The 21,900-nt window shown below is 35.7% G+C and overlaps 1 protein-coding gene across 42 annotated transcripts in view; it reads left to right on the forward strand.

Annotated features, from left to right (window-relative positions):
• Positions 1–21,900, forward strand: part of LOC129526398 (histone-lysine N-methyltransferase 2C-like) — a 73,644-nt gene that overhangs the window by 35,215 nt on the left and 16,529 nt on the right. For 27 of the 42 annotated variants that reach the window (XR_010130453.1, XR_010130450.1, XR_010130451.1 and 24 more), the window contains 3 exons: positions 6,672–6,834; positions 15,348–15,519; positions 17,373–17,487. Coding sequence is in view for 28 of the 42 variants with exons in the window: in XM_063697119.1 (XP_063553189.1) it covers positions 6,735–6,834; positions 15,348–15,519; positions 17,373–17,487 (387 nt within the window). In the remaining 14 variants the exon portion in view is untranslated. Of the gene's footprint in view, positions 1–2,860; positions 2,958–5,164; positions 5,256–6,671; positions 6,835–15,347; positions 15,520–17,372; positions 17,488–21,900 lie in introns of those variants that run through there. The other 15 variants (XR_010130452.1, XM_063697100.1, XM_063697095.1 and 12 more) reach the window with 3 other exon arrangements.

Below are 21,900 nucleotides of genomic sequence, written 5' to 3' on the forward strand. Positions count from 1 at the left end.
CGGCTCACTGCAACCTCTGCCTCCTGGGTTCAAGTGATTCTCGTGCCTCAGCTGCCTAAGTGGCCGGGATTACAGGCGTGCACCACCACGCCGGCTAACTTTTTTCTTTTTTTTTTGTATTTTTAGTAGAAACGGGGTTTTACCGTGTTAGCCAGGATGGTCTCGATCTCATGACCTTGTGATCCGCCTGCCTTGGCCTCCCAAAGTGCTGGGATTACAGGCATGAGCCACCGCACCCTGCTGAGCTCACCATTTTCTTACTGCCTATTGGCTTGGGTCACTCTCAGTTCCTAGAGGCCACTCTTTGGTTTTTGCTCCTGGCTCTTTTTTATCTTCAAAGATAGCAACAGTGTATTGAAATGTTCCCTTGCTATGAATTTCCCTTTTGCTACTAGCTGGAGAAAACTCCGCTTTCAAAGAGGTTATTTGATTAGATTAGGCAAATCTCCCTTTTGATTAATTGAAGGGCAGTTGATTGGTGGCTTTAATCACATCTGCAGAATTCCTTTGCCATATAATATATTAATGGCATTATCCTTGCCATGATATTTCACCATATTTACAGCCTCTGTATTAGGGTAGGAAATTTGGTGGGGTTGGTGGTATGCGGGCATTTTAGAATACTGCCTACCACACATTCTGTATTGAGGGGTTTGCGTGTGATTCAGAATATATTTGTATTCCTTTAGAAAGATTGCTGTGGCAGCAGGGAGGAGGATGTGGCAGAAAGGAAGGATACTGGCAGGAGAAAAATCCTACTCTTAGCAGTCTCCATTTTGATTTTGTAATGTCGTTTGATGTTATTTTTTTAGCAGATGTTTCAATCAGAAATGTGTGTTTAATAGTATGCCAACTAGAATGATTAGCCTGGACCAGAACAAGAGTCATGAGTCAGTCATTGAACTGTTCATTACTTCAGGTCAATTCATATACAGAATAATTTCACAGATTAGGTTTTATTTCAGTCAGCTTTATTTCACTTTCTAAAGTGAGCAGTTGTTTAAACCTCGGATCTCATTAACAGCATTTTAATAAACACAGTATTAGGGTGGGTTTACTTCCCTAGATTGCGAATCTCATGGATTATATGTTGATTCTTATTGGCTTAATTTTTGAATCGGGCATTATTTATTGTAATTCTTTAGTCTTACAGTTTTGCATGTTTGAAGCTATATTTTTTTCCTCTGAATACCACATTTGCCACGTCTCAGAGATTTTTTTGATGTTTCTTAATCATTTAAAAATAATACATGATTTTTCTTCTTGATTGAAACTCTGCCGTTATATAGAAAGGACTTTTAAATTTTGCCAGTGGATAGATTTGGAAGTTTTTCCTTATATTGTGAATTTCTAATTTTTATTGTATTAGGTCTAGGGACGCATCTGCTTTTACTGGATATAACCTAGGAAATACCTGCTTTTTAAAATATGTGGACATTTCTTTATGACCATACATGTGAATTTTTTTTTGAAAATTCTATGTATATTTGAATAGAATGCTTTCTCTATTTTTGGAATTCAGAGATCTGTGTGTATTTTATGTGTCTGTTTGAATCAAACCCGATCATTGTTATTATTTATTTCATATCTACTTAATATCCTGATTTGAGAGCTATGTTAAAGTCTAATCTGTGCATGTTATTTCTACTCAGCTTTACTTTCTACATGTGACATATATTTATTAGGTGTATAAACTTTAATGACTATGGCTTCTTTTGGAATTTACACTGTAACATAAAACTTATGTTATTATGAATTATTATCTTTGACTTGTTCACTGCTTTTTAGTTTAAATTCTGTTTCTTTGAAATTATTGCTGTACCTGCATTTTTTGGATAGCGTTTGTGTTTTTTCCCCTCAAGTCTGTTTTTGAATTGTGTATGCCACTGTGCATTGTGCATATGTATGAGTATATATATATATATAGCCGCTCCTGTGTTGCTGTAAAGAAATACCTGTCGCTGGGTAATTGATAACAAAAAGAGGTTTAATTGGCTCATGATTCTGCAGACAGTACAGGAAGTGTGGTGCTGGCATCTGCTTCTGGTGAGGGCTTTAAGAAGTTTGAAATCATTTAGCCAGGTGCGGTAGCAGGTGCCTGTAATCCCAGCTACTCAGGAGACTGAGGCAGGAGAATCGCTTGAACCTGGGGGGCGGAGGTTGCAGTGAGCCGGGATCGGGCCATTGCACTCCAGCCTGGGCAACAGAGTCAAACTCTGTCTCAAAAAAAAAAATAATAATAAATAATAAATTTTAAAAAAAGTTTGAAATAATGGTGGAAGGAGAAGGGGGAGCAGGCATCTCACATAGCAAGAACAGGAGCAAAGGAGACGGGTGGAGATGCCATACACTTTTGAACAACCAGATCTTGTGAGAACTCACTCGTTATCGCAAGGACAGCACCAAGCCATGAGGGATTTGCCCCCATGACCCAAACACCTCCCATAAGGCCCCACCTCCAACATCGGGGATTACATTTCAACATGAAATTTTGGTGGGGACAAATATCCAAAGTATTTCATTCATTTTATATTATATATGTGTACACACACACACATACATAAATGAAGTCTGTAGTATAGTTACATGTAAAATATGTGTATGTGTTAAGTAGTATATTTTGCATATTTTTAAAATTGCTGCCTTTTACTAGAGAATTTAACCTATTTACATTTGTTATCCATGGACTTGAATGTTAGTTTAACAGACATTAAAATTTTGGTTTTAAATAATTTTTTATAGACCTAGGAAAATAATGATTTTTTGGGGGTTTCTTTTTAATTCAGTATTGGTAATGAGAACTGATGCCCGATTCTTCTTTTTTTGTAATGATCTGTTTTCTTTTTTATGTGGCTCCAAGAATTTTCCTTTTATCCTTGTTATTTCAAACTTTCTGGGAAGTTTTTACCTGAAGCTGCCATTCAGGGAGTTTAAGGAGGCATTGTTACAGATCAAGAGTGAGTATTTTTGTAGGGATATAGAGATAAGTGGAACAGTGATAATGACTCTTTGGGTTTTAGGTCCCTCATCTGTTGAATGAGGATTATGCTTAATTAAATGTTAGCTTTTATTATTAGATATATACATAACTTTTCCTTTAGAATTTTGGTGATTATAATCCCTCCTATTTTCTCCCTTTCTGGTACTCATGTAAAACAGACGTTGCACCTTCTGGATCAGATTTTCATGTCATTCTACCTCTTTCTCTTGCTTTCCATCTTTGTTCTTTATTACTGCATCCTGGGAGAATCCTAGTTGCCTAACACTGGAAACAGATTGGTGAAGATTAAAAACAAATTTGGAGCATGGGGAGCCTTACAATACTTATTTATTAGAGCACGTAGCTTAAAACCATTGCTATAGTTGGTACAGAATAAATACTGGATAATTAATTAAATGAACTGTGGAATATTTAACTTCTTGGTATTTTTTTATGATACAACTTTAATCTCAGAAATTTTGTTCATTCTGTTGTGTTTTATAGATACATTTTGACAGATTATTTCAATCTATTAAATAAAAGTTTTCAAAATTCCTCAGACTCATTCTTAAAATTGGTAATATGAGTTCTCACTGAATTTTTGTTGTTGTTATTGTGTTCTTGGATTACTATGGGAAAATATTATTATAACATGTTAACTTTTTTTCCTTTTCTTACCCCCTGTCTTTTTAATGATGAATAGAAGTAAAAAGAAAAAATGCTGTCTAGGAATTTTCATTATTGATTCAAATAAACCATTTAGTTGATAAACAATTTAAGGGCTTTTTTTTAAAATTTTTATAGACAGGTTCTCACTTTTATTGCCCAGGCTAGAGTGCAGTAGCATGATCACAGCTCACTGCAGCCTCAACCTCCTGGGCTCAAGCAATTTTCCCACCCCAGGCTCATGAGTAGCTGGGACTATAGGTGCATGCCACCATGCCTACCTAATTATTGTATTTTTTGTAGAGATGGAGTTTCACCATGTTGCCCAAGCTGGTTTCGAACTCCTGAGCTCAAATGATCCACCTGCCTCAGCCTCCGAAAGTGCTGGTGTTAAAAGTGTGAGCCACCATGCCCGGACAAGAGCTGTTTACTTTATCCCTCCTCCCCAAATGTTAATTTGCTTTGTAATTGTTACTTACGTATTATATATTACTTATTATATTATTAATATTTTAACTTGCTTGATTTCTTTTATGTGTAGTGTATAAGAGTGTTGACATTTGAGAAGTTCCCTGTAGAAATCTATTCTTTGATATTGTCTATGATTTTACAAGTACTTTTTATTTGGTGTAGGTAGATACATTCCAGACTGTGTATATATAGTAAACATTTTCTTTTAATGCCGAGTGCTCTTCATTAGCTATTTAATTGTAACATATGGGTTTGAGGCGTTCCCCTAAATGTAGTGTTTTATTTTCCTTCTTTTATTCACTGATATCTTTATATGATATTGTAAATTAGTATGTTAGATATATTCCAGTACTTTTCATAATAGTTTAGCTAATATAATATTTTTCATTGCAGATATGATTAAGAGAACATATTGGTGTTTCTAAAATGAGAAAGACATTGAGAAGCTGGTCAATTTAAATTATTTTCTGTTATTATATACTTACCTCTCATTATATTTTATCTGCCAAGATTATTTTTAGTGAAAAAGGCTTCTGCAAAACTTGCCATATGGTATCAAAATAAGCGATTTTAGATTTTAACAATTTAGCAGAAATTAGTTATGTTAATGAGTTGTTATAAACATTTTTCAACAGATTGTACTTTTTCTTTCGACATTTATGTGACCTTTCTGTTTGGACATTTAGACTACCAAGGTGTTGTATTTGCAGTTAATTCTGGGTTCTGTTAATGCACTAAACATATTTAGATACCTTGGGAGTTACAATATAAAAAATTACCTGTTTTGTAAAAGCTGGTTATTACACTTTATCAATGAAGACAAATATTTATTTTTTTCTGTGTTTCTAATGCATTAATACCCTTGAGTGCCAAAATAGCACTGAAATGTTATTCTGTATACTTATAAATATTATATAAAATTAAAGTGTCACAACAGTAATTAGTGTTTATGAGTTATTTAGAAGCTTCTCCTGCTTCAGCCTCCTGAGTAGCTGGGACTACAGGTGTCCGCCACCACGTCCGGCTAATTTTTTGTATTTTCAGTAGAGATGGAGTTTCACTGTGTCAGCCAGGATGGTCTCGATCTTCTGACCTCGTGATCCGCCCGCCTTGGCCTTCCAAAGTGCCGGGATTACAGGTGTGAGCCACCAGGCCGGCCAAAGTTTTGTATCTCTTTCTTTTCTTCTTTCTGATTCAGCCCTCAGGAGTCATTTAGCTTTGTTATGTTGATTCAATGCAGTAGACTGATGACAGTGATGAAGAGTTTGATAGTATGTGAGATACAGATTTACACATAAAACATTGAAAACAATTATAATTTTAACTACTGTAGTCCCTGGTTAATTAGCAGAATATAAAGTCAGTGTAGTAACATGTGAAGATATCCACAGTAATGTTAGCAGGGTCCAACTGTCTCTGCTACGTGAGGCTCCAGTTATCTCAGCTAAGCTGTTTATGAGCCACACTCACAAACAAGATCACCAAAAGTTAAGTCTTTTTGGTATATGTATAGGAACACCTATCTATTAGGGCCTGTTTGAAGCAGCATTTTTGGTGCTTTGGATACAAAGATAGTATGGTGCCTCAATTGAAGGATCTTGGATTAGGATGAGAAAAAGGTAAACTGATCATGTGATGGCATAAGCAAGTAGGTACCATGTAACGGTGTAAACAAAAATTTATGTTAGATAGTCATTTCCCACAGAGATTTAATACTGTATAGTACAGGGCCCATCCGACTCTCTTCAAAGAAAATGCTGCTCAAAATGGGCTTGGGAGAATGAGGAAGAGTTTGTGAATCATTCTAAGGGAAAACTGAATAAGTAAATGCAACATTTTACATAATTTCTTCTGACTTCTTATGTGTTCACTTGCCCTAGACTGCCCCTCTTCTTTGGGGCTTATTTCTGTGCGTTTTACCACTTGCAAGATAATGGAGGCAGGTTGAAATGGGAAAGATACCAGATGACTAATTTTTTTCCCCCACATTTCCATCTTTTGTTAAGAAATTTGAAGTTGATTGCTACACTGAAGTATGTAGTTTTTTTTTTGTTTTTTTTTTGTGAGTCTTTAACCATTTGTGTCCCTGTTAACTTATAATTGATGAGTTTATTTTGTATTTATTTTTAGGCAGGGTAAAAAATAGTAATATGTCTCATAAATAATATATGTTCCTATTACTAGTTTTGGTGGGATTTAAAAACTTTATAATAATCCTCAATATAGAAACCTGCCCCTTTAACCATATTACTATTTGCTTTAAAAAAAAAATCTTTAGGTTTTGTTTCAAAAATGCTTCACAATTTATTTTTGAAAATATAAGGAACGAAATTCTAACTTTCTAATTTGAATGGAAGGATGAGTTCGTAGCACACGAGGCACTAAATTGAGTAATGTAGATTTTATTATTTTTAACGAATCTTTTGTTTAATATTTTGCAGGTTCAATTTGTTTACTTGTGATGTACAGAGAGTTTTTTATACCTTCCCAGCTTATATTTGAATATTCCTTTTCAAGGTTTTATAAAGAGATTTCTCTCCTTTACCCCTTTCAGCGATGTGCATTTTGTAAGCACTTTGGGGCCACTATCAAATGCTGTGAAGAGAAATGTACCCAGATGTATCATTATTCTTGTGCTGCAGGAGCCGGCTCCTTTCAGGATTTCAGTCACATCTTCCTGCTTTGTCCAGAACACATTGACCAAGCTCCTGAAAGATGTAAGTTTACTACGGATAGACTTTCAAACTTCAACCAATGTATTTACTGAAAATAACAAATGTTGTAAATTCCCTGAGTGTTATTCTACTTGTATTAAAAGGTAATAATACATAATCTTTAGAATCTGAGGGATCGTTGCCAGAGATTGCTGGGGAGGGAAATGTTATCAACGGTTTCATTGAAATTAAATCCAAAAAGTTATTTCCTCAGAAAAATCAAATAAAGTTTGCAAGTTTTTTATTCTTAAAACATTTTAAAAACCACTGTAGAAAGATGTAAATAGGGACTGTGCAGTATTTGTGACATATACTATAAAATTATTAAAAAGCCAATCAGTATTCAACATCTTTTACACTAAAAAGCCATCCAGTTGAAGAATTAGAAGACAGTTCACTCAGGTGTTATTTCAGGATTTACATTAATAGGAACACCAAATACTTCTGAAATTCTTGGAAATTGTGTATCCCTGATAGGTGTGATAGAAATCTCTGCTGGCACATTTTCATGATTCATCTATCTTAGTCATCTGTAATCTGCAGTTGTGCTGTTTTTCTTTCTTTTCCAAATAGTATTTTATAATTCAATGAAAATGTTTAAATGCTTGAAATTTACATTATACAGGAAATTATAACTCTACTATTGTATCATTAAATAGAGATCTCTCCTTTTTCTTACTATGCGTTTTCCCAATGAGCATGTATATTTTGGGATCTTTTTTCTCCTAGTCTATTGAATTTCCAATCTTATTATGAAACCTCCATGATATTTTATTCAGTCTTTTTTATGTCACCTCTTAGTTACCTAATGTTAGCTTTTACCTGTTCCTTAGCAATGTTGATAAAAGCTTTTTTTACTATCTTCTCCAGGTCTGTGAAACATAAGTATAGCTACCCCAGGCTTAAACTAATCTCAAATACGGTTAGTGTACATGATCATTACCCTTTATCTTTGTTGAGTACCCTAATTTCATTTTCCATTAAAATTATTTTGTGTCCACATATGTAATCATATCACCCTTAGTAACCTAGTGTACAGACAAATTATAGGTAAGGCAAACTAAAATTTTAAATTATATTTAAGCTAATAAGGGATTTAAAGTTTTAAAATGCTTTAGATTGTACACTCTTCAATCTGGAAGAGAAGAACTTTCATGCACAGCAACTGTTGTGGCTACTATTTATGTACTGAGTTACTTCATCAAGTGCATAAACTGGCAGTTATCAGAGTGGATTATATTCTGGGTGGCATAATAAATATACTTTGTCATCTCAATAAAACAATTTTATGTGTATGTAAGAATCTGAATTTTATTCAGCCTTTTGTGTAGTCATGCTTTAGACCTCAGTAAACAACATGCAAACTTGTATAAGAATGTTGCTCTAATGTTAGAACATTTTTTTACTCAATGGCAGTGCTACTTTCTACTGAAAACTGTGTTCTAATAGTGTATACCTTCAGTTACATGTTAGCAATCATAAATCAGTTTGTAAAATAATAAACTAAATACTGAGGTGAGATAATTTGCTGTTGTTGATCATGTATATAATGAAAGGTTTATGGCAACATAAAGCTAAAAGATATACTAAAATTATGAGTACTCTGCCTTTTTCCAAAATAGACTTATGGAGACTCATAAAAATACATGAGCAATAGGATAAAACTAAAAATAAGTAAGGAAATTTGGCAATGGAAAATTTAGATAGGATAAATATGAAGACAATAGAGAGACCCCCCAAAAATATGTAATTCCAGACAAACCACAAATTTGGCCCCATACCTTTTCAACAGTCAATACAAAGAAGGACATATGAGCCCTTAATCTGATTCTTAGTATTTATAACATCACTTGATATAATGGTATAATAATAAGACATCCCTTGATAGAATGCAATGAAAAATTGTCTTAAAGTAGCCAACTTGCAGTAGAAAAATACCAGTTTCATAGGGCTGTTTCTTATAGCAGCCTTCAAACTAAGTCAGTGGTATAAAATCAAGGCCTAAATGACTAAATTAGATTTCTATTTTTTTTTTTTTTTTGAGATGGAGTCTCGCTCTGTCACCCTGGCTGGAATGCAGTGGCATGGCCTTGGCTCACTGCAAACTCCATTTTCCGGGTTCAGGCAATTTCTCCTGCCTCAGCCTCCCAAGTAGGTGGGATTACAGGCGCACACCATAACACCCGGCTAATTTTTTGTATTTTTAGTAGAGACGGGGTTTCGCTATGTTGGCTAGATTTGTCTCGGACTCCTGACCTCATGATCTGCCCGTCTCAGCCTCCCAAACTGCTGGGATACAGAGGTGTGAGCCATCGTGCCTGGCCTCCTTGGGGATCTTAAACAGTGCATTCTAACTACACAGCGTTCTGACCCATCTGTTAAGATGATCATAATCTTGGATTAAGTTCCAAGGATATAATTTAAAGAATATTGCAGATAGGATGTTTTGTCACCTTTTTAACATCTTTTATAAATATTTCTTCCTATCCTAATTGTGTGTCATGGCAGAAGTTACTTTTTATGCTTTTAAAATGATACTGTCTGAAATCATAGTGTTATTATGAGGGTTAAATGAAAACAATGAATGGAATTCACATAACATTGTGCCTTGTATATATTAATTGCTTTAAAAAGGGTAGTTATTTTACCTCCTATCTAAGGCTTAAGTTATGAGAATGATAATACATATTGAGTATATGTATTTTCTCTTGCTTCCTAAAGGGCAGAGCAGTAGCTGTGATAGTTGACTGAGTTAGGAGTAAGGTTGACATCTTTTTATAAAAGTTGAGAAATTTAACAAAATCATGCATCTCATTATAAAGAAATCCACTAAAGAGAGCATCTGTGAAGAAGGCCAAGATTTTCATCAGGAAACACTTTTAGGGTGCTCTGTCATAGGTAAATGGCTGGTCATTGTTGCAACATTATTTTCATGATGATACAAGGATACATTAACCTTGTCTGGAAATTTTACACTAAAAATCCATCTAGGAGATACAACCAGATATACTTCCTGAATAGGAAAAGTGAATGGTAAGAAGCCAATCATGCAAGATAAGAGGAAAGAACATTCCAGGGAGAGGGAACAGACCACTACACAGACCTTGAGGAGTGGACTTGGCATGATTCATGAACAGACAGCATGTCATTTTACTTGGAGCATAGTAGCCTACTAGGTGGGGGTAGTAGAGACATCATCAAGGTGAACAAAGGCTAGATCATGTAGGCTTGTAAGCAAGGGAAGGAGTTTGGGTTCTGTTCAGTCTGCAATGAGAAGTTTTTGCAAGGTTTAAACATGGAAATGCTACATATCTTAATTCACCCCCTGTTCCTCAATGTATTTACTCATCATTTAGCTTTAATTCCTTTTACTTCACTTAAGCTTTAACTCCAGCCTCTTTTCTTTGGTTATCTTTGTATTTCTTGGCATTAAGTCCTGCTGCTTTTCTTTTACCCTAAATTCTGTCAGTCTTCTGACCTTTCTTATCTACCTGCCAATGATATGGTCTAGCCTCTTTGGATGACATCCATGATTTATTTTTTCTTTCCAGAGATTCTCTTTTATAGACAAATCACTCAGCCCAGTGTCCTGCCAGTAATGAAAATTGGCAGATGGTAGGGTGGTGTGATGGAAATTAGAAAGCAATGCTGATTTGGTCCTTCTTCAATTTACACTATATGACAGCTATTTTGACTTTTCTTGCTGTTCACCAATGCTTTTATTCTTATGTGTTGTCTGGGCTTTCTTAAGCAATAGTTTCATCAAGTTTAAGGATCTGTGATAAGCTCTGTTCTAATTTAAGCTCAATGTTTTTGTCTTCTTTATTTATCTCTTCTCTTTTTACAGCTGTCTCTTAGGAAATGACCTTCTCTAAAGATGATCATTTTGTTTCCTCTCACTTTTCTCCTGCCATAAGAACCTTGCTCCCTTTACTCCATTTAGCTTCATTGTATGCCACTGTTGGCATTTCATGTCTACTTTTGTGTATACTCAAATACTCATCACTTTCATTGATCACTAGTAAAGTTTACTGAGGAGTCAATTTGATTAGTAGTCAAGAGCCTGATCTTAGAAGCCAAATAGACCTGGATTTTACTCCTCTCCCCTCTTAAATTATCTTTAGTTATAGCCTGTCTTTTTGCTTTTTCAACTGTTTAAAGAAAAATTTCTTAGTTGATTATTGCTTTAAACTTAATGTCTCTGGCTTACAGACATGTGTGTCTAAATATTCATATTTAATTTCTGTGATGACACCAAACCTATCCAGTAGTATCGATAATCTTCTTATACATGACCTCCATAAGGTTGTTTCAGTATTCCCACACATCTTCTCCCTGACTGGGAGGGTTGGAACCAACCTCATTTCTTTGTGTAGTGCTTTTAAAAATAATATTGTTTTCCACATAAGGCATATTAAGTGCTTTTGCACCAGATGTATTACATGGATGTTTTTCTTTGACTAATTTATTACCAATGATCCATAGTAATCAGATAAGACAGCAAGGTTGTCAGTAAGGAATTGGTGGAGATCATCATAGTCTAAAAAGTGATTTTTGTGACAATGACAGTTGTCTTGTTGCAGAGTGAACTTTGTTGTATATAACAGTGCTGTGCAGTATAAATATAATGTGAGCAACATAAGTAATTTTTCTAGTGGGTATGTTAAAAATTTGAGGAAAAGGAAACATTTGGGAACAATTGTAGTAAATTTTATTTAATTCAGTAATCCAAAATAGTAATATTTCAAATTTTGAGATACTTTTTCCCCATTAAGATTTTGGAATCTAGTGTGCATTTTATGCTTACTGCATACCTCGATTTGAACTAATTACATTTCACTTGTTCAGAAACCACATGTCGCTAGTAGCTACCATGGCAACTTGAAGTGTCAGGGGAGCAAACTCTAGAAAGTTTCACAGAAGCATTTTAGTGTTCCTAGGAGAGTATAATAGAAAAATGAATTGATTATCTGATAATTAGTTTCTGATAATTAGTTGAGTATTCCCCCAATTTTTAAAAGTTTTACGGTGAGCAAAAAGAGATCAATTTTTCAATGTACATATTTTGAAAGATAAATACTAGTAATCTCTTAATATTAAGAAACATAACATCCCAGTTATGTCTTTTCTATCAAAAATGAACCAATTTATGATGCTTCCATTGTTAGATTAATGATTTATTTTAAATCCCTATCACTTAAAGAGCCATTTAAAAGTTATTTTAGCAGTAAGTCCTTCACTTAAAATATGTTCAATAAGACTTGATTCATGTTAGGCAGTTGGGGATAAAAATTTAAAAAACTTAAGGCCCCTGTCTTTCAAGGATTCACAGAGTTGTGCTGTAAATAAATGATTATTTAACAGAAGTTTCTTGTAAGCATATGGGTAAAAGTAATATTCAACAACTAAATGGGTATTTGGGTGTGGTAATAGGTATTCAGGAAATAATGTGCAGAGATTTTTTTTGAGACAGGGTCTCACTCTGTCCCCCAGGCTGTAGTGCCATGGCACAAACTCTAGTCACTGCAGCCTCCATCTCCTGGGTTCAAGTGGTTCTCCTGCCTCAGCCTCCTGAGTAGCTGGGACAGGCATGTGCCACCACACCCTGCTAATTTTGTATTTTTAGTAGAGATGGGGTTTCACCATGTTGGCCCGGCTGGTCTCGAACTCCTGACCTCAAGTTATCCATCTGCTTTGGCCTCCCAGAGTGCTGGGATTACAGGCGTGAGCCTCTGTGCCCAGCCATGAGCAGAGTTTTGAAGGCTGGGAGCACAGCAGAAAAAATTTCAAGCAGAGGGAACAGAATGTGTAAAAGCACACAGACATGAATAGCATGTTATGTGAGGTGCATGGCAGACAACCCACCATGACCACGAAATAGTGAGTGGTTCTGAGATTCAGTTGGAAAGGGAGATAAGGACCTTTTTGCCTCATACTTGAAAATTCTGATTTTGTTTTAGGTGAAAAATGAGGTATTGGTGGAGTTTTAATTTATACAGAGGTTAACAATTAGATTTACATTTTTGAAAGATTGTTCTGGATGTGTAGAAAATGATTTAGAGAGGATGTCAGAACCATAAGTAGAGATGATTTGATGCAGAAGATACTGCAGTTAGCGAGACAGAGTATTAGGTTGGTGCAAAGGTAATTGCAGTCTTTGCCATTAAAAGTAATGTCAAAAACTGCAGTTACTTTTTCACCAACCTAATATGATAGACTAAACTATAAACATATAAGGAAGAATGATGTGTAGGAAGTTTAATACATAAGAATTGGGATCTGGCTGGATGTGTTGGGTCAGGGCTGAGTTCAGAGTCAACAGTGATACTAAGGTTTCTGCCTTTATCTATTCTTGAGAAAAATGGATGATGTTTCAGGTTTTTAAAAAAGTTTCACTTTAGAGCAGTTGAGATTGAGTGTTTAGAACACCTGGCTATTGAGATCCAGTAAGACTTGAAGAATAAAGGTTTGGGGTTTATGAAAGAATTCTAGGGCCAATAATACAGATTTAGGAATCATGGTGGCATTTTATGGCATGAGAGTTGATGTGATCACAAAGGGAAACTACGGGGGATTAGGAAAGAAGGAAAAGGATGAAATCCTAAGAAACTCCAGCATTTAGAAAGATTGTATAGGTACAAAAGCCAACAAAGGAGGATGAAATGAAAGTGGGGGAAAACTAAGGAGAAATTAGGAGAGAGTTGCCATGATAGAAACTAAGGAAAGGGGCGTTTTAATGTGGGAGTGGCTAGCAATGCAAATGCTGCAAAGTGCAAAAAAGCCAAAGACTAAATCGGGTTTCCTATGGGCATTGGCAGCCTCACTAATGTAGCTTCAGATGAGTATTAGGTGCTAAGCCAGCCTTCGTGAAGTATGTCAGAGGTCCAGCCAGCGTCCACATTTTGAAGCCTGTTTTTGTACTGCCCTCAAGCGAGGAATTATTTTTACATTTTTAAAAGAGTGTAAATAAAAACAAAAGGTCTTTTTGTCAGAGACTGCTATGGCTCACAAAGCCTAAAATATTTACTACCTGGCCCTTTTCAGGAAAAGTTTGCAGACTCCAGTACAAATAAAAGAAATATATTTTTACTCTGTTTCAAGATGCTTGACTGGAAAAGAAAGAATGTATGAGTCAGAGAGAAATTGATAGGATTGACCAAACTTTCAAAAAATGGAAAAAAGTCTGAGTGCGGTAGCTCACACCTGTAATCCCAGCACTTTGGGAGGGTGAGGCAGGAGGATTGCTTGAGCTCGGGAGTTTGAGACCAGCCTGGGCTATGAGGCAAAACACCGTCTCTACTAAAAATATAAAAATTAGGTGGGCATGGTGGCACACGCCTGTAATCCCAGCTACTGGGGAGGCTGAGGCGTGAGAATCCCTTGAACCCGGGAGGCGGAGGTTACAGTAAGCCTAGATCGCGCCATTGCTCTCTAGCCTTGGTGACAGAGTGAAACTGTCTCAAAAAAAAAGGAAAAAAAATGGTTCATATACTTTGTGATACTTGTTAAATACAGGCATATTTATATATATTATCAAAGGTTGGTATGATAAGCTTGACTGGAAAAGAAAGAACATATGAGTCAGAATAGTAGATAGGAATGATCAAACCTTCAAAAAATGAAAAGATTCATATACTTTGTGATACTTGTTATATACAGGCATATTTTTTATACATTATCTAAGATTGGTATGATTTTAGAATACATTATATTCCTTCTTATTTTGCAATATGCATAAGTTTAACTGTATATTTGGTAGGTCAGTTTATCCTTATATTTTCTGTTTTATATGGTAAAAGAACTGTTAGTACATTTTCTTTTAATCCACATTTAGGGATGGATGATGCCCATAATTATGTGGATTTTAATGCTTTTATAACTAGAAATTAATATAGAAGAATATATAATTAGTATATTAAGTAATGTGTTTGTGTATGAATATGTAGCTTCTGTCTTTAATGTTCTTCCACATAAGACATTTTCCAGTAATTAAAAAAAAGCCCTTATGTGATTTGAATAGTCTGTTTATGCTTAAGAAGCATCTTAGTCTAATTGATATTAACGTTTCTTAATTTTGTCTCTTGTCTGATTTTGTAATTTCAAAATATATTTAACATTCAAAGAAAATGTTTATGTTACACTGCAAAGCATTTCTTAGTTGGTATTTTCCTTGTTTGGTTCTTTCCAGTGAGCATATATTGAGCATTAATTAGGTGTCCAGCATTATCATTGGCATTAGGAATAGAAAATTAAAGAAGACCTGCTTATGGTCTCAAGTAGATATAGCCACAAATAATTGCAAAACTATACGATTAAATTTAATGTGGTTACATTTAGATTAAATACTCTACAGTGTTTTTATTGATACCTCTTTCTGATTAGATGACAATTCAAGGTGAATAACTTCAAATGTCTGAAAGGTTCATGATGCAAATCCTTTCAAATGATTTTACCGTATAGTCAGAAAAAATTTAAATTCTTATACAACAATTTCATTGTTTTACTGTTAATTATAGCGAAGGAAGATGCAAACTGTGCAGTGTGCGACAGCCCGGGAGACCTCTCAGATCAGTTCTTTTGTATTACTTGTGGTCAGCACTATCATGGAATGTGCCTGGATATAGTGGTTACTCCATTAAAACGTGCAGGTTGGCAATGTCCTGAGTGCAAAGTGTGCCATAACTGCAAGTAAGTTTTCATTTCAATTCAAAGCTGTGTATTGGGTTTAAGAGGGACCCTATTACTAGGCGCTAAAGGTTTGTGTAATATAATAGAGGTTGTTCATATTTTGGCTGTATTCATTCAGAGTGACTTCATCATACTTAAAAAAATTACTGGATATTAACGTTTATATTATTTTGAAAGAAGTCTAAACAAAACTGATTTTAATCATTTAAATTGCTCTGGTCGTCTAAAGAGCTAATTTAAATTTACTAACAGTTTAAAAAATAAGCGATATTAACAATTTAAAACAAGCATGAGAAGAATAAAGTAGCTTGTCTTCAGGGGCACCGGGGAGGGGATGTGATAGGATTTAAACCTGTTACTACAGACGTAGAAGAATTAGAGTTGAGCCAAAACGTCAGTCATGTGTTTGAATTTCCATTCCAGGAAGGACAATTTCTACTATTATTTTAATGTACATCTGCATCTCTCTAAAAGCCACCTTGAGTAGATCCTGGTCAGCATAATTCGAAAATGAAATATGTGGCATTTAAAAATTTGTAAGGGGGTTATCTTTTCCTATTGTATTTCATCTCTTGGTCATTTCTCCAGTCTTTTCTGTGATTTCCGCTTGCACCCCCATGATTCTAATGAGCATGATAATTTGGGGATGTTACCAGCATCTTCATTTACAGGCTGAGAATTTTTGTTGTAACCAGCAAGAATTATGCCCAACTGCCATGATCAGTCTGTTTTTATTATTTAGTTTTATAAGAAATAAGCGTCAATATCTTAGAGTTACGTGACATAAATAGGAATATGTACCTTCGTATTTTGGTAAAAATTAGATAAAATATTCAGTAAACATTTATTCGATACCTTGTATCTGCACTCAGTTTCTTGGGAAGGATTAAAAGAACTTGAAGGAAGAGTACTTGTCCTCCAAGATCTTTCCATGTAGCTGAAGAGATAAAACATGTGACTGTTTATGGAGAGGTTGAACTGAATAATAATTGGAGGCCAACTGACCCATCTTCCTGTTGACTTCTGTTTATCCCCCAGATTTCATTCAGAGATTCGTCTCTCAGGTCTTCTTGCTTTCCCCGTTTTTTCTCTTCCCCTCCTCTTGAATTTAAAATCATAGTATCTGAAAGTGATTATAGTCAAAAGTCTCAACAGAGATAACGCTGTAGGACAGGGGCCCAATCTTTGGGGGCAGAAGAGTGTTTAAAGAAAGGTTCTAGGTTTTCAATTATAATTCTTAATAATTATGACAAGGTTCATCTTTTGAAATAATTATTCAGCGTTTAATTGCTTAATAGACATTCTAAGCACTTGAAACTGCATTACATTTAATTATCACAGTAAAGTTTATTATTCCCGTTTTATACCTGAAACTCAGAGAGCTTTAGTCTAAGTTGTTTAGTGACACAGCTAGAAAACAGCAGCCTGAATACAAATAGAGATCTGATGCCAAATTTGATCCTCTTTACGTTATATGACAGTCTTTTCAATTTGCTGTGCCAAGATTTGTTCTTTCCACACAGTAGCACCTAGCAGTTATACCGCCTTCCTCTCAAAAATTATATTTTAAAAGTAAAGATCAGAGGCTATTCATCTTGCCTCAACCCTTCCTCCTTTGCAGGAATCCTAAAATGGCTAGAGTAAGTTAACCACAGGTGAGCATTGAGTAAAGATCACCATTTAGGAGACAGTCCTTATAGCAGGGTTACCTCTGTTACTATCTGCAGAGACAAAACAGATACTGAGGTATTTATGAACTGTGCAGTTCCCAGGACTGATGATTTTCATGATTACTTATGTTGCAAAACATAAGTTTAAAGATAAGCCATCATTAATGCTATCTTACTTTTTAGACAATCGGGAGAAGATAGCAAGATGCTAGTGTGTGACACGTGTGACAAAGGGTATCATACTTTTTGTCTTCAACGAATTATGAAATCTGTACCAACCAATGGCTGGAAATGCAAAGTAAGTTGTTTATTTACTTTTTTAAATCCTCTGTATGTTTTATATGGAGAACAGAAAAATCGGATATCTATTCAAATCTATACATTACCATCACCTTTTTGAAAGCAGCTTTATTGACATATAACTGACATACAGTAAACTGTACACTCTTCAAGATAATGAACATAGTCATCACCGTCAAAGTTTCCTGGTGCCTCTTGGCTTGCTTTGTGGCTGTTCAAACCCAAACCCTCTGTCTTCCTAGTCTGCTTTTTCACTATAGATTAGTATTCACTTCCTAGAATTTTTAATAAAAGCTTCATATAGTATATACTCGTTTTTGGTCTGGCTTCTTTAACTCGGTGTAATGATTTTGAAATTCATCCCTATTGCTGCACAGATCAGTAGTGATTCTTTTGTATTACTGAGTGCTGGAGATACCACAATTTGTGTATTGAATCACCTGTTGGTGAACATTTGGTTCCTTTAAAATTTTGAGCTATTATAAAAAATGCCGATGAACTCATTAACTAACTTCCTACCTCACTTGGCTTCTGCCCCTTCAGGGTGAGGTGTTCAGAGCCGGGTTGGGGGCAGTGGGGTAGTGGAGATAGCCCTTGGAATCCAAGGTGCGGTTTAGCTTTTAAGCTTAGTCTTCCTGGGCTGCTGGTGTCACGAGGTTGAGGGATGGAGATGACCCTCAGGTGCTGCATGGGCCTGGAGCGGGTTTTCCCTGGAGCTGGAGAGGGCGTGATGGCCCGTGTGCGGGAGTGGAAGGCACAGCATTGTCATTGCCCTTCTCGGAACTGCTTTTTCTAGGGAGGAGGTGGAGGGCCTGGGAAAGGAGGGTGATGTGGCCAGAACCCCAGGTCCCTGGCGTGGGGAGGAGGTGGGAGCAGACGCAGAGAGATTCTGTACCTGCACCCTGTCCTCGCCAGTGAGGTTTGGCACCTAGAACTGCAAGCAGTATTACCAGGTTCTGCTGTGGTCTTCAGCAAGTTCTACTAGGCATCTGCCTGAGTGGTGGGGGTTGAGGGGAGGGGCTTTCTCTCCTGGGGGGAAAAAGAGCTGCTGGGTAACTGTGCTCAGCTGTGGCTACCTGGGAAGTGGGGCCTGAGGGCTGAAGGATTGTGATGAACTCTGGCCTGCTTCCTCAGGTAGTTCAGGTTCCTTCTCTTGCTGAATGACTTATCATTGGAAAGAAAAAACTCTGCTGTTTGACTGATTTGTATATTTACACTCTTATCTTCACTCAGTTCCTCTACTTGTCTTTTTACTTTTAATATGAATTTGAATCTGTAATTCATTTTCTTTCCTAAGGAAAAAGGACATTTAAGACTATAAGTTTACCTTAGGCTATAGCTTTGGCTGAAGCCAAGTTTATTGTATTTGTAACTTTATGTATGTATATACCTTAGCTAATAACTTTATGTTTTTTTAAGTTGTGCTGAAGTATGTTAATTTATGCTTTCATTTCATTTAATCAGAGAATTTAATTAAGGTAGGTTTTTTAAAATAAATGTTTTGATACTTGAAGTATTGACTTTTTAAAGGTGTAGCATTTGTGTTTATTAATTTCATTTAGTTAGATGAAGTCCTTTTACCTTATTTTTTGACTTGTTGATTCAACAAGTTACAACTGACCACTATTAATTGTTCCTATCAATTTATCATATTTTTAAACATATAACTTGTGGCTGTTATTTAGCAACAGTGTTAATATATTGTGCTTTTTACCAGTATAAAATTGTTCTTTATTCTATGTAATGTGTTTTTTGTTGAGGGATCAGGAAGGGCAGGTATTTTGCATTGCCTGACACTATGGCCACGTAGGGTGTTAGTTTAACAGTTGAATGGTTATCTTTTCCCATCTTATTTTGGATTCTTTTGTGTTATAAAAATGTATCTTTTGAAAGCTTAATAGAGGTAACTGTTTGGATTGATGGTTGCAATTGAAATGCTTGGCTGTTTTGAGGCAAAATTTTTCTTATAATTTCTTTCTATTTTTCTCTTCTTTTACTTCCTGCAATGATTTATAATTCAGAATCTCATTTTGTGAATGTAAATGATTATAAATATTAAAGATATAAATTTTCTCCCATTCCCCACTGAAAATGAAGTTTTTATTCCCCTTTTCTCTGATTCGATTAACCTAGATTGTAAACCTTGTCACAATTTTCTTGCAAAAATATATTGCCTCTGTTAATTCCAACTTTACCCTCAATCTTTCGGAGTCTTGGTTGTGATCCTTTAAAAATAATTATAAATTTTTTGAAACCCTACATGTCGGAAAGAGACTGTTCCTTTTAGGCTATAAGAACTTGGCACAGTATAATGTTTCATATTACAAATTTTTCTTTTTTATACTCTGAAAACATTTTCTTCAGTTTTTTCAGTTTATGCTGTCACGAGAAAAATCTTAACTTGAAAAAATTTAATCATAATCCTTTTTTTCTTCCTGAAAGCTTTGGGAGATGTGTGAATCCCCATCCCCGCCCCCACCCCCCACCCAAGCACCTTTTTAAAAATATATGTTTACTTAAAAATTACCTTCTTTACACTCTCTAATAATATCTAGTAACTACTGGATAATTTTTGTCTCTTGCTCTTAATCTTCTTTATTATAGTTTTCATTGTCTTGAGAACTGGTAGAGAATTCTGGGGGTCTTTCTCAGCTTGTTCTGTCTCCCCTTTGGTGTGCTTCTTTTCGATTTGCTCTTTGTAATCTGCTATTCTCTTTTGAGAGTGACAGAATTACATAATTTCTGGGAATACTATTGGATACTTAATCTTTTTATTCTGCTCTTTGAAGGCACTATAGTGTGGTGGTTCAAAGCTTATGCTGTGGAGTCAAACTGCAGTTTTTTCAGTTACTAAATTGATGATCTTTGGCTACCTGTTGAACTTCCCTAAGTCAGTGTATAGAAGGTTAACGGTACTTACCTCACAGGGATGTTGGATTTAATGAAGTGGTATCTATAAAGTGCACAGCACAATGCCTAACACAAAGTAAGTACAGAAACAGTTACCATAGAGTTTTTCATGGATTGAAAGGTTTGTCCTTTGAACCATTTGAAGAATGATCATCTTCCTCTGCTGTTGAATTCTTCTGTAGTTCTCTCTGTAGTCTTGAGTCATAATTTGCTCATTTGTTTGCATTTAACATTTGAGTGTTTACTGTGTGCGAACATCACTGTAGTGAAGGCTGGAGATGTTGGGGCAAATCAGTGTGCCCCCACAGGGCTGTCAGTCTAGTTTGGGGCTGCTCCCTGGTGAGCTGGAGTGGGGGTGACCTTTTCAGGATCTTTATTGTAAAACAGTCATTGTCAGATGGGTTTCTTTTTCCTATTTTTATCTCAAGAATGTCTGTTCGTTGGTATGTTATGCATTTTTAGAAAGTTTTTACTTGAAAATAAGTTAAAACTCTAAAAGTTGGAAAAAATGAAAATAATACGCATATCCCATTTACTTAGATTTATCAGTTGTTAGCATTTCATTATCATTGGGCATGCCCTCTCTCGCTTTCTCTGTGTGTGTGTGTGTGTGTGTGTGTGTATCTGTGTGTGTCTGTGTGTGTGTCTTTATTCCCCCAACCCCCTACTATTTGAGGGTTAATTACATACGTTGTGCCTTTTTACCACCATTTCAGTATGTATTTCTTAATAGTAGGAATATTCTTAAAAAAATCACAATCCTATCAACTTCCTAAACTTACATCAATGTCGTATGTTTATCTAATGTACTAGCCATATTCCAGTTATGTCATTTGATCTTATGTCCTTCATAGCCTACCCCTTCCTCCAAGTAGATTCTAGGATTTAGTTTTTGTCATTGGTATTTTTGAAGAATAGAGTTCTTCTCGATATACTTCTTTTTTTCTTTTTTCAAACAGAAATTTCCCCATGTTGTTTTCGATAACCCCTTATAATTAGATGAGAGGCATGCATTATTGGCCAGAATACTGCAAAGTGCTGATCCATCCTCAGGGTATCACAGCTGGAAGCACACATTATTCCACTTTCCCTCATGAGAATCATGTGGTCAGGCTGTTGCCCAATTTCTATTCCCCACTCCTTTGTATCTAATAAAGCAGTATGTGAGGATATTTTAAGACCATGCAAATATCTTGCTTTTCCTCAGAATTTCCTTCTAGATTTGAAAAACTTACTCCCTAGCCCGGGTGTGGTGGCTCACACCTGTAATCCCAGCACTTTGGGAGGCTGAAGTTGGTGGATCAGTTGAGGTCAGGAGTTCAAGATCAGCTTGGCCAACATGGTGAAACCCTGTCTGTACTAAAAATACAAAAATTAGCCAGGCATGGTAGTGGGTGCCATGTAATCCCAGCTACTCAGGATGCTGAGACAGGAGAATCGCTTGAACCAGGGAGGCAGAGGTTGCAGTGAGTCGAACTCATGCTACTACACTCCAGCCTGG

Source organism: Gorilla gorilla, chromosome 14, assembly GCF_029281585.2.
Source record: "Gorilla gorilla gorilla isolate KB3781 chromosome 14, NHGRI_mGorGor1-v2.1_pri, whole genome shotgun sequence".
NCBI classification, from domain to species: domain Eukaryota; kingdom Metazoa; phylum Chordata; class Mammalia; order Primates; family Hominidae; genus Gorilla; species Gorilla gorilla.